Source organism: Malania oleifera, chromosome 7 (genome assembly GCF_029873635.1).
Source record: "Malania oleifera isolate guangnan ecotype guangnan chromosome 7, ASM2987363v1, whole genome shotgun sequence".
NCBI lineage: Eukaryota > Viridiplantae > Streptophyta > Magnoliopsida > Santalales > Ximeniaceae > Malania > Malania oleifera.
Window position 1 is genome coordinate 63,992,254 of NC_080423.1, and position 14,361 is coordinate 64,006,614.

A 14,361-nucleotide genomic window follows, 5' to 3' on the forward strand; every position below is an offset into this window, starting at 1 on the left:
TCTTGCCTATAGTCTTCATGAACATCCACTTAAGGATCACTCTAGGCTCCAGCTTCTTTCTCATAAACAAGCACCACATCACGAAGCAGTCTAGGTATAAAACATGATCCCTAGAACTAGATTTCAGTAGGATATTGTACGAGATTAAATGGTGCACCACTTTAGCTTCCAGAGTTAGTGACTTATCACTAGGGGTGTGACTAAGATCAACTACTGGATTAGACATTACCAGATTCATGAAGGTACTCACAGTGAAATCTTACTCATTGATCCATGTCGAGACCGAGTCAGGGTAGTCAAAATCTTCTCTCTGGATATCGAAAGTCTCGGCCAGATACTCATTGTCAAACCATATGTCTATCTTAAAGACCCGAGAGTAGTATCCCTGGTCGTCCTGCCCTATGTTGGCATAAAACAAGCTAACAAGGATGGGGTATATCCCCCTAAGCTAAAATCTAATGAACTCATACCACCCTTGATATCTAAACATATCTAGCACATTATTAAAGTGGGTATGTATGAATTCAATATCAAGGACTTTACCTAGAATGGGCTCCTTGAGCCTAAAGACTTTCTAATACTTGATCCTCCTCTCTGGCCTAAGAAACCATTGCTCGAGAGCAATGCTGGATTCTTCGCGCCTTTGATCTTTTGACATAGCTTGGAGTAGGTTTTCTAAGCCAAAATAGGCTTGGAATGTAAATGGGGTGCAGCTGGAAGAGAGAAAAAAATTGAAGAGCTCTCAAGAGAATGGAGAAAATGAAGTTGGTTTCATAGGAAGAAATATATATAGACCACGGTTCGGTCGTTTGGTCCAACGTTCGGTTGCCCAAACCATCATAATTATTCCAGATGCTGAGTTTGTTCGGTTAGCCAAACATTGGGTCGGTTGGCTGAATCTCAAGAGTCTTTTCATGTTTCAATGCTTGGTAACCCAAATGAACTTAGTTCATTTTAATTCGGTTGGCTGAACTAGGATTCGGTTGCCCGAAAATTAGTTTAGTCACCCAAACCAAGTTTGGTGGTTCGAACAGGTTTTGTACTAGAATGTTCAGGTGCCCGAATGTGGTCAAACATGCTGGTCAAACTTCATATTTGATCGACTGAATGGTCTAAGCTGAAAATGTTCAGCTACCCAAACCAAGTCAAATTCTTCTCTTTTGACTTTTTCTTAATTTGTATGACCCCCTGTGATTTAAATACATTACCTAAGGATTATGAAGTCCACCTATTCTAGCCTATTGACACTTGGATCATTTTTAGGGTCAAGGAGTGATGAAATCGGGTTTTTCTTTGACTCTCCACACTTGCTTCATTTTGATCCCTTTTCGTTTAAATGGGCAGTCTAACTTTGTGTGCCCCTTCTTTTTACACAATGCACAATAGGTATGGGTATAAAGGCTGGAGGAGGTACTAGCATAATGATCAGACTCTCTCACGAAGTACCCCATGTACAAATTCTTCATCTTTCTATTTCTAACTCCATTATATCCTATACCTTCCTTATCTAAAGTCATCTTTTGTGAACCTAACAACTTATTAAAGTTGTCTTTGCCACTAGTGAACATATAGATGATCTTAGCTTGGTCTTTTACTTTCTTTTCCAAATCTTGCATTTTTAAATTCTTTAGACCTTTGCAAACAAATGTAATTTAACAAATTCTTTCGTCATGTTTTTTGCTTTGCATTCAAGTTCTGCAATAAGAAGATCTTTATTATTATCATTTGAAGTTTGAAATCTTACTACATTCAATTCTTTTTCTAATTTTTCATTATTGTTTACTAATTGTTTGATTTTGAAATCATTTTCCCTTTCAACAAGAACTTTTGACTCACATTCTTTCAAAGATGTCTCATACTTGTTTTTCAAAGAAGTATATCTTTTATTAGCTTTAACAAGTAACTTATGAATTCTAACATATTCAATTTGCAATTCTTCAAGAGTAGGCATGCTTTTACTACCAAAACTATCACATGATTTAGTGCCAGATGCATCATTAGAATTATCACATGAATCATTACCAGGATTATCAAATAAAACAGAAGGTGACGAATTTACCTTATTGTCGGTTAAAGCTATAAAGCACTGTTTTTCTTCTTCAAGATCAGTAGAGCTTGAGTTACAAGGAGTGATCGCCTTTTCTTACTTAGTTGCTCCATATCTCTTTTCAAGTTCCTCCCATATATCTTTAGCACTATTACATGCCATAACATCACAAAAAATGTTAGAATCTAAAGCATGCAGTATGGTGTTCATGGCAACAAAATTTATTTGCAGTAAGTTCCTATCATTATCATTCAACTCAATTTCAGACTTTGGAACATCAACACAATCAATGACTTTAACTAGTATTCTATCTCCCTAGACAATGACGTTCCAGAACCTCCAATTCAAGGCTTTAACAAATATAGTCATTCTAAATTTTCATACAGCGAAATTTTCACCACAAAACACTAGAGGGTTCATAAATAACCTTCCCTCACAAGATGGGGATGCACCAACATGAGCCATCATGATCTTTTACAAAATAACATTTAAGTCCATGTGACGAGGCTCTAATACCAATTGTTGACTTCGGTGCAATCCCAAGAGGGGGGTGCATTGGAGATTTAAAATTTTCTTCTAGGTCAACTAGTCTAGCAGCAGTATTACGCAACCTAGGGGGAGTCTAAATGTATATAAAATACAGATATGATATATTAAATAATTTTTAGAACATACACGACAATTTCAGTATTTCTCAACCAAATGTAATTTTATGTCAATCAGATATGCAGTATGTTCAGTAAGGAAATTAAATCAAGTACAAAACATAATATAATGTAGGAAATGTAAACTTGACACCGAATATGATATCGAGGTTCGGCCAATCCTGCCTACGTCCCCGCCTTGGCTCACAAGTACAAGGATTCCACTAAGGGCTCACTTCAAGGGTGGAGGGGCACCGTTTACAACACCTTACTAGGATGGTGCACCTAACTTTCCTAACTGGGTTAAAGCCAATTTGTGACTTTTACCTGGGTAAGTCTCCCTCTTCAAGTCCATGCTTGGAATACAATAATCAATATGATTTTTGTGTATAAATAAAGTGCTTCTACACAAGCAGAGATGTACCACAATATAATCCAAATAAAATGTACGCACAGATGATAGTAAATATGCTTAGTGCCAATAACGTGTGCTAAACACTCAATTTGATGTAAATGTATAATCAAGGCCTAGAGTGTATTTCCAAGTAATCTTTGAAACAAAGTGTCAATGTAAATCAATCACAGCAAGTTTCAAAGAGTTCCAACAAGTATATTCAAAATATCTCAAAAATGATTTTCTCAAAATAATAGCTCAAGAGATGTTTGAAAAATAAATAAGCTTGTGAAAAATATTTTTCAAATAAAAAACCACAAGTTTGATGAGTTTTGCAATGATGATGCAAAGACTCACTAGCTATGAAGGTTTTCCCACACAAAGATTTATTTGTTAAATCGGGGGAAAACCCCTAGCTAAAACTCTCAATCAAAAATAATAATGCAATCAATAACAAGGAGAGTTTAAGCTACTAGAATCACTCAAGAACACTCTTAGAAAGTTGGATTTATCAAAGGAATGACAAACAAAGAGTGTATGAGTTTTGTATGTGAAAAAATATGCACTTGAAAATTGAGAGGATTTTTGGCTAATTGAAAGTGCTAATCTCCCTTAATTTTTGCAAATGAACCCATATATATAGAGATGACCAAAATTATAACCGTTTTGGACATACAAGGAATTATTAAAAATGTTGTAAATGTGTTTAATAAATTAACCTTATTTTTCCCTAATTAACTGTGATAAAAATTTAGCCAAATCGAGAGTTTCGGTCGACCGAGCCATAGGTTTGGTCACCTGAACAGACACAATAGAAAAAGTAAATTTTGAACTTCAGGTGCCTGAATGTGGGTTTGGTTTGCTGACCAAGGCGATTTTCCATTTTGTTCGAGGTTCGCTCACTTGAACTAAAGTTCAGTCTACCGAACTACCAAGATCAGTCGCCCAAGGTGAAAATGAACTATAAGTTCAGGCGCTAGGGGACAATGGAAAAGTAAGGGTACCATGAACACTTAAGTCATTTGAGTTAGGTCGCCTGAAGTCAAGTCAACTTTTTGACAGTCCACAATTTGGTTGACTGAGGCAATTTGACTTGTCAGGTTCGGTCGCCCAAAGTCCTTATAAATTTAGCCTAAGTTCCATTACTTGATTTTAAATTTGTTCCTGATGACATGTGAACTATTGTGGGGTCTTATGCACTAAGTGTGGGAACCTAAGGTCAATCTAAGGCCAAACTAAGCATACAGTCCTACCATGCATGATGCAGTTATTACATACTATATTGTATTACAGTTCAAACCAGAATGAAGAAAATTAAAAGTACAAATACAAATAAGCATAATCTTCTTCAATCTTCCTTGAGGTCACCATACACTATCATGATAGTGTTCTTTTCAATTCCATGCGTAGAGTGAACGTGCATACAAGCTCAGGGAAAACATTAGTACCAAATGTATTTGTCATTGCCAAAATGGGATATGACCAATTAGGTCAACACACTATCAATGACAGTTCTTCCATTTTTTCCATCCACTATATATGTTAAGAATAATCCCAATCCATGGCCAGGCATATAGATCTTTCCTTTAGATTTGAAAGATCGAGGTTGCTTTTATTAGGAAAAGTGATAAAAGATCTTCATAACCTGATTCATTGAAGAAACTAAAAATGAGAAATATATCCGTGAAACCTTTGCATAATACTACAAACTCTGTCTCAAAGAAACTAGAAAAATCTTCCATAAATGATGAAAGTGGGACTTCCTTGGGGGAAAATCTATATAATATGATGTGTAACATCTCTGGTCCCATTAAACCTAGGACATGCTCTGAATTGTAATCATCTTCACGAGCAACCCACCCATGCATAGACATTTGAAAAAAGCGCATTTTTTCTCATTCGTGCATCCCATTCCTTGTTACTGTACGTGATAAACAACTTCAAAAGATCTCTCAAATTCTATAGCGTTTAAAAAATCAGCCCAATCATTACATAAATTCACCACACCTTCCTTGGTCTGTACACGGTCATTCCAAAAGGTATGCAGTTGAAAAGGTTTAAATTTAAATGCAACAGACTTTAAGAGACCTTTTGAAGTTGTTTATTATCACAGTACTAAAAAGGAATGGGATGCATGCGAAAGAAACAGTTTGGTTCAAATATCTATATGCATGGGTGGGTTGCTCGTGAAGATGATTACAATTCAGGTAGGCCAGCAGGAGACTATCTTCGTAGCAGTGGACAGATAGGAATAGCTGCTGATAGGAAGACTATTAGTGACGGTTGGCTAAATTCGTCACTAATAATTGACTAATAGTGACGGTTTTCATAAACCGTCATTAATAACACACTATTAGTAACAGTTTTTGTACACCATCACTAATATAGTTAAATAAAATTTTTTATATTTTTTAAATAAAAAAAACTCTATTAGTGACGATTTAGTTAAATAAAAAAAACTCTATTAATAACAATTTCGAAACCATCACTAATAGTGTCATATTAGTAATGATTGTCAAAACTGTCACTAATACGCACACTAATCGTGATAGTTGTTAAAAATCGCCGCTAATACACTCTTTTAGTGACAAAGATGAAACCGTTACTAATACATTTGTCACTAAAAATCAGTTTTTGGTTGTGGTGCTTCCAATTTTGCCTAAGTTGCCTCATCCATACCATCCAGTTGAACACCATGTAGAGCCTTCATCATCTCTTATTGTACAAGTATATCCTTAACTCTCCTCAGCCACAAACCGAAATTACTGGTTTCATCGAATTTGATGACATCAAACCTTGCAGAAGAAGTACCTAACGCCATGATAACAATGCTCTAATACTAATTTGTTGTGAAAATCAAGTGTAGGATGCACAACGTAATAATTAAACTTGCAGAAAATGATAAAGCACCACAAGACACAATTCATACACAACCAGAATTCTGAAAGCAAATTAAGAGAACAAAACGACAATATACGTGGTTCGACAAAGCCTGCATCCACGGGAGCAATCAGCACAAAAGTTTCACTAAGAAATATAGAAGTACACAATAGACTTCATACAGTGATCTCCATTTAATCAAAACATGTTCAGAAGGGCCTATATAACAACCCCTCAGAGGTTTCCTTCCAAATACCCAACCACCCCAACATTCTAATTCAAAATTTGAATTTTTGCTTGCAGCCCAGATGCACTCGTCAATGAACACAAGACACTCATCAACGAGATAGAGAAGGCCACTCGGCAACTAGTATGACCACTCGTCGATGAGCCTTTATATTTTCTGATTTCCTGCTCTCGGTATCTTAGAAACTCTGTGATTCTTAGCCTCTCGGTGTTTACTTGTCAACGAGTCCAGGACACTCGTCAACAAGTCCCTGCTGTGTAGCACCAGCGTAATCCATATGCTTTTCTTCTCCCTTTGTTTATGAGCCTCAACAAGTAAGAGCCACACATATAAAAACAACATAAAATTCCATCAAACTAAATAGGAAAACAAAGGGAATTTTGATAAAGTAATGAGATAGAAGAGTAAGACAAAGTTAAGACATTAACTTAAAAAATCATCTAAAAAATTTTATTTGAATAAGTATGGAATTTATTCTCTATAATCTAACATGCAAATATTGTGCACTAGATAGGAAGAAAATGCATTGCTGATTTTGAAGCTAATAGACAAAGAGAACGATATTGTTGTACTTCATTATTGAAGTCGAACATGCATTTTAAAGGAATTAGCATAGTGGTGTAAAGGGAGAAGAAGAGATGAAAAAACAACACGAAATGGGTGTATAAAAGAAGGAGAAACCTCATTTATGGTCGTGTGAGTGAGTATTCAAATTCTTGGGATACCATGGAAATTAATTTTTGAACCAATATAGGGTATTACAAACATTATAAAATTTTGTTACATGAAGACTCCCACAAAAATAACTTTTGATTTTTATGAGTAGTTTTAATTAACAAAAATAACATATGGGTTGTCACATTTGTGATGGTTCATGGTAGGGGTGAGCATAATTCGGGGAAAACCGAATTAACCGAATTAACCGACCGAAATTGGTCGGTTAGGTTAGGTTAAAAAAACCAGTTCGGTCGGTTCGGTTATACATTCCAATATTTCGGGGAATCGGGTTTCGGTTCGGTGAATAGAAAACATTAATTCGGTTAACCGATTAACCGAATTAATAATTAATTAAATTTTAAATTTAAATTAGAAAAATTCCTGTTATCTTATATATTTCCATTCCCCCTCCGCCTCTCGGCTCTCACTCTCCGTCTTACTCTAAGTGCTCTCAGAAACTCAGAAGTCAAAAGGCCGCCTTTCTCTCGCTCACCCGAGCTCAATCCACCGCAGTTCGCACCACCATCTTCACGCGATGCTATCGCCGGCGACCATCGCCATCGTTATCGCTGGTCATCGTCACCGGCACACAAGCTCCCTCTCATTCTCATTTTTATTCTCTCACAGTCTCGCGCACAGAGTAGTTCACTGAGAACCACCCCGGCTCGGCGGCTCCTCCTCACTAGCATCAAGCTCGCCCGAGCCTAATCGTCTCCCTAACCAACCACCTTTCCTCCACATCAATCTCCACTTCTCAGTTCTCCAGTTCTCCCTCTTCGCGAATCGCCTCTTCCTGGCTTCGCGGCTTCACCTGAGCCCCTCTTCCAGTCTTCCCAGTTCGTGACCCGTCCCGATCCCGAATCCCTCTTCGATCGGCTCTTCCCTCGCGTGGGCATGGCGATGGATCAACACTCAGTGACTCAGGACTTCAAGGTTTCAACCTTCCCCCACCTTTCCTTGTTTAAGACGGATACACAGTCCAGTACACCTTTCCCCCTTCTGTTCCTCGTTTCACGGTTAAAATCGGTTAACCGAATTACCCGAAAATAAATTCGGTCGAGTTCGGTTCGGTAAGACCAAACGGTTCGGTCGTTTCGGTTAACAGGATTCTTTAACCGAAATTTTCAGTTAATTCGGTTAATTAACCGAATTTAGCCAAACCGACCGTTTGCTCACCCCTAGTTCATGGCCCCTATTGACGACAATGAGTAGCAAAGGAGGAGGAAGATGAATAGTTGAGACATAACAAAAAGGGAGAGGAAACTAAATAGTAATCTTTTGAACGTTTAATAGTCAAAAAATATTTGGGAGATATAGGTATATTTTTAGAGAGAGGTAAATGAATGGAAAATAATTACTTCTCCTATTGAAGTGAGACAATTAATGAAATATTTTCCCTTCCAAATCGATTTTTTGGGAGGTAAATGTTTTAAAAAGAAAACTCACTTCTAGAAACAAACTTTTTCTTGAGTTTGCAATGAGATCATATTCACAACTTTTCTCCACCGAAATTCACAATATATAGCCACAAAGGTAGGTTAAAAAGTGAAAAGGAAAAAGCTCTTAGGGGAAATTGGGGGCTAGTTTGGATTAAAGATTTTTTAGTTGAAAAAAAGAAAGGAAAGGAAAGGAAAGGAAAATAATAAGGAAATACATTTTTCATCATATTTTCTTTTTACATCAAATATTATTGAAAATGACAATTTGATTTACTATCATTAAAAATTAAGAAAAATTAAATGTAACTCATGTGTAAAGTTAAAAGTTTTATTCATTAATTTTTATATATTTTATTTTTCTCCTTGCTTTCTTCAATGACGAAATATGAAAAGTGAATTTCTTTATAATTTTTTTCTCTTTTTCTCATATTTTCCAAGTTTGGTCTGAAGATCATGGAAAAACAAAAGAGACCAATAAAAAATAAAAGAAGAATTTGGAGAGATAAATTTATTTGAAATTCTAAAAAGTGATGATATTACACATTAATCAGGTGAAATGTAAAGATATAATAATTAATTTAAGAGATAACATTTAATTTTGGCTTTTGAGACAAAGGTAGAATTACTAATTTTATTAAATTATAACGAAGAGTAAAGTTGGATTTTTTGATTTTTTTTCATTTTATCCTTTTACTCAATTTAATGTCTACAATTTGCTATGACCTTTCAACCTTGTTCCGAAGAGAAAAGCATTTAAGAGCCACCTAGATGCCCTTAGCCCAACTCGATTCATAAATCATGGAGACCACGGAGACCCAAAGTGTGCGCACCGCCGTGAAGAGGGCTCTCCTGCTGCTAAATTGCGCCATGCTGGCGCTCGGCTGCTGCGGCGGCCCACTAATAATGCGCCTCTACTTCCTTCACGGCGGCAAGCGCATATGGCTGTCCAGCTGGCTCGAAACCGGCGGCTGGCCGATCATTCTCCCCCCCCTTGCCGTTGCTTACATGCAGCGCCGCCGAGCCGCCGACGGCTCCTCCGCTAGGTTCTTCCTCATGAAGCCTTCCCTCTTCTTCGCTTCCGCCATCATCGGCATCCTCACCGGCCTGGATGACTGGCTGTACGCCTACGGCGTAGCGCGCCTTCCCGTGTCCACATCATCACTGATCTTGGCCACCCACCTGTCCTTCACGGCGGGGTTCGCGTTCCTTCTGGTGAAGCAGCGGTTCACCTCGTATTCGATAAACGCCGTCGTTTTGCTGACGATCGGAGCCGTTGTTCTGGGGGTCCACGCGAACAGCGACCGTCCTAAGAACGAGTCGAAGAAGGAGTATTATTGGGGGTTCTTTATGACTCTGGCGACGGCGGCGCTCTATGGGTTGGTACTGCCCTTGGTGGAGCTAACGTACAAGAAGGCTAAGCAGGCCATCACCTATTCGCTGGTGTTGGAGATTCAGATGGTTATAGCTTTGTCTGCTACTGGGTTCTGCACTGTCGGCATGCTTGTCAACCACGACTTCCAGGTCTCTCTCTCTCTCTCTCTCCACGCCTCACACGTACCCACAGAAGGCATGCTTATCTATACTCCAAAGTTTAATCAGAAATATTGAACAAATATTGATATATTTCTTATCTAAAACAGTATACATGTGCCTATTTATTTAAGAGAGTGCAATATAAGTAATAAGAGTACAAATAAATAAGGGTTGTGCTTCAACCCAAAGCCTAATACACTTTAACAACCCCACTCAAATTCAAGGTAGGTGGGAGACCAGCTTGAGATTGTCAACCGAAGTACAATGATGTACTTTAGGATATGATTTGGTGAAGATATTTGCAAACTAATCTTTAGAAGAAACTGAGAAGAGTTTGAGAGCATCATACACAAAATGATAATAGATAAAATTTGATGTGTGTAGTTCATTTATGGAAGACATTATTGTAAGTAATGTGAATGACATTTTGATTGCCACAATAAAGGGGAGTAGCAGAGGATGTGGACACACCTAATCCTTGAGAAGCCATCGTTGCCAAAGGAGCTCAGATGTGGTATCAGCAAGAGCACGATATTCTGCTTCAGTACTGGAGCAGACCACAAGGGTTTGTTTCTTACTTCGCCAAGAAATTAGAGAAGTGCCAAGAAAAAAACAATAACCAGTGGCGAACATGCGATCAGTGGGATCTCCTGCCTAATCAGCATCATAGAATACACGGAGAACAAACAAAGACTGGGCAAAGTAGAAAAGGTCATGGAAGAGAGTGCCCTTCATATATCAAAGGATGCATAAAACAACATCATAGTGAGTCAATTGTCGAGTAGACAAATACTGGCTTACCTGGTGAACAGCATAGGAGATGTCTGGACGAGTGATAGTGAGATAAACTAGGTTGCCAAGTAAGTTTATGTAAAGAGAGGGATTAGACAATGTCCCCCCCCCCCCCCGAGGGAGTCAAGTGCGCATTAAGTTCAACTGGAGTGTCAATAGTCTTGTTATCAGTGAGTCCAGCTTGAGACAAGAGTTCAGATGCATACTTAGCCTGAGAAATGTAAAGACCATATATGGAATGAGTGATTTCAAGACCCAAGAAGTAGCTGCGATGACCAAGATCTTTCTTCTCAAACTACTGACTGAGAAAACCCTTGAGTTCTTGAATGCCACAGAGGTCATCACCAGTTATGGTGCCTTTGTCAGTGCGACGAAGAAATAAGACAGAATCATAAGGATTGGCAGTGTAACCCAAGCAAAAGATGGTGGAGCTAAACTTGACAAACCAAGCTCGTGGAGCTTGTTTAAGACCATAAAGTGCACATCAAAGGTGACAAACCTTGTTCAGTTCAACAAAGAGATCGGGTGGAGATTGCATATAAACTTCTTCACTTAACTCTATTGTAATAATTGAGTATAGGAAACACACATACACACACACAGCGGAAGATCTTACAACAAGTAAATCACCAATTCTCAAGCAACACATATTTATAAATGAAAAACAACAACAATCTCTAATATAATAAAGCAAAAGGCACTAAGCATTCACTACAATGTGAATAAACACAATGCACCTGTTTTACAATGATCTCTCACTACAAATACACTCAAAAATACAACATATAAAAGTTTCTCGACGATTTCCCTCCAAATGCCCAACCACCATAACGTCCAAATTCAAATTTCAAAAATCTGCTCGCAGCCCAGAATTGTTCGTCAATGAAAATAGGGGTTCATTGACGAGACTAAGAAGACCACTCATCGACAATGCTATCCTTTCATCGACGAGTCTTTAACTCTGAGAAATTCCTGCTCTCGGTATCTTCTCGTCGACAAGCACAGGGCACTTGTCGGCGAGTCTTCTGCTACCAGCACAAAAAGACCTCTCACATGTTTTTTCTTCCTTTGTTTGTGATCCCACTAAGTATAAGAGCCACACACAAATATAACAATCTTCACCTTGGTGATTATACGCCCCTTAGGAGAAACCTTAAAAACATGACTAACTGCTCCACCTTGAACTTGAATTGCTAGGTTGGGCTAGTCTCCCTTCTATCACTTGGAGACACGGAGTAAGTCCAAGCAATGCTTGAACTTCTCAAAAGTAACTGATTTAGTCAGAATATTTGCTGCATTTTCAGAAGTGTGAACCTTCTTCAACACAAGTTCACCCGAAGCAATCAATTCCCAAACCCTGTGGAATCTCACATCAATGTGCTTGGTTCTAGCATGGTAAATCTGATTTTTTGCCAAGTAAATGACACTTTGACTATCACAACGCAGCACCACTCCATCTTACTATAACCCCAGCTCTCTAACTAAATTGGTAAGCCATAAGGCTTCCTTTGCAGCTTCGGCAACTGCCATATATTCCGCCTCAGTCATGGACAATGCTACCAGAGACCGTACCATGGATATCCAACATATTGGTCCTCCTATAAAGGTAAATACATATCCAATTGTAGACCTTCTATCATCCATATCTACAACATAATCAGCATCTACAAATCTCATAACTAAAAGGACAACCTTGTTGCTTGCCAAACATGATGCCATCATTTGATGTACCCCGCAAGTATCTGAGTATCTATTTTACAGCTTCCCAATGTTGTCTTCCTAGATGAGAAAGAAACTTGCTTACCACGCTCACCGCATGAGCCAAATCTGGCCTCGTACATACCATGGCATACATCAAACTCCCTACAGCGCTAGCATAAGGGGCTTTTGACATGTCCCGGATTTCCTCATCCGTACTTGGACAACCTGCAGTAGATAACTTAAAATGATTCGTTAAAGGTGTACACACCGGTCTTGCATCAACCATGCTAAATCTCTCCAACAACTTATGCACATAACTGCCTTGAGATAGTCATAATCTCCCTATAGTCCTATCTCGGTGAATCTCCATCCCAAGTATTTTCTTGGTTGAACTAAGATCCTTCATGTCAAATTCCTTATACAACAAGTCCTTTAACTGATTCCCCTCAGTTTAATCTTTTGCATCTATGAACATATATCATCAACATACAATAACAAGAAAATAAGTGAGCCATCATTAAGTTTGTTCATAGATACACAGCAGTTATACTCACATCATTCGTAGCCAATTTTTATCATGTAGGAATCAAACTGTTTATACCATTGCCTTGGAGACTGTTTTAGCTCATAAAGAGATTTCTTCAACTTGTAAACTAAACTCTTTTTTAATCGGTTCAATGAATCCCTCCAGCTGTACCATGTTGATTTGTTCTTCCAAGTCACCTTGAAGAAATGTCATCTTCACATCCATTTGTTCCAAATGAAGATCATAATGGGTTACTAACCCCAACACCGCTCTGATAGAAGCATGTCGAACTGCTGGAGAAAAGATCTCATCAGAATCTATCCCCTTCTTCTGTGAGTACCCTTTTGCCACCAACCATGCCTTGAATTTCTCACTTTCCTTTCCTTATATTGCCTCCTTCTTCCTGTAAACCCATTTGCAGCCTATCGGTCCTTTCCCATCTGGAAGCTCCACCAACTCCCAAGTTTAATTTTTGCTTAGTGACTTCATCTCCTCAATCATTGCTCTCATCCATCTATCTTTCTCCTGGTCATGCACTGTCTCTTAAAATATAGTTGGATCGTTGCAACTAGTGAGAAAAGGATAAGAAACTAACTCATCAAACTCATACCTTGGCAGAGGCTTGATAGTGCATCCGGATCTTCTTAACAGAATATCGTCGACTTGTTGGTTTTCCAAGCTAGAGCTCTCTGCAACCACGAGATCGTGACCATTTCCGTTGCCCTGAGCTTCCAAGTCCACTTGCACGATATGTTCATCACTGCCCCAGCTTTCTGGCTCTTATTTCTATTCATTAAATTCTTGAGTACGCTTCACCACGGCCTTCTCATCAAAGACTACATCCCTACTGATCACCACCTTGTTTGCCACTAGGTCCCACAGCTTATACCCCTTCACACCCTCTGGATATCCCAAGAAGATGCAATAAAGAGACTTCGGGTCAAGCTTAGACCTCTCCTCACTAGACACGTGGACATAGACTGGACACCCGAATACCTTCAATTCAAAGTAGTCTACTGCATTTCCCATCCACACCTCTTCCGCCACTTTACCCTCTAGTGACGCCCTTGGTGATCGATTTACTAGAAAAGAAGTCATACTAACTATCTCAGCTTATAAGTTCTTCGGTAGCCCTGCATTATGCCTGAGACACTAAGCTCTATCAGTAAGAGTCTGGTTCATCCTTTTTGCCACACCATTTTGTTGAGGTGTCTAGCAAACTGTAAAGTGTCTCTTGATGCCCTACTCCGCACAAAACTCCATAAACCGAGAATCGACATACTCGGTCCCATTGTCCGACCTCAAACATTTGATTCTCCTCCCCATCTGGTTCTCCACTTCAGCCTTTCAAATCTTAAACCTGGAAAACGTATCTGATTTGTGATGCATGAAGTATACCGAGACCTTTCATGAGTATTCATCAATAAAACTCACATAATAC

The 14,361-nt window shown here is 38.6% G+C and overlaps 1 protein-coding gene across 1 annotated transcript in view; it reads left to right on the forward strand.

Moving 5' to 3' along the window:
* Window positions 1-8,867: 8,867 nt before the first annotated feature.
* LOC131160131 (purine permease 1-like) overlaps window positions 8,868-14,361 on the forward strand; it is a 46,253-nt gene continuing 40,759 nt past the window's right edge. The window contains exon 1 of the mRNA XM_058115487.1: window positions 8,868-9,889. Within this exon, the coding sequence (XP_057971470.1) occupies window positions 9,167-9,889 (723 nt within the window). The 5' untranslated portion in view covers window positions 8,868-9,166. The remainder of the gene's footprint in view (window positions 9,890-14,361) is intronic.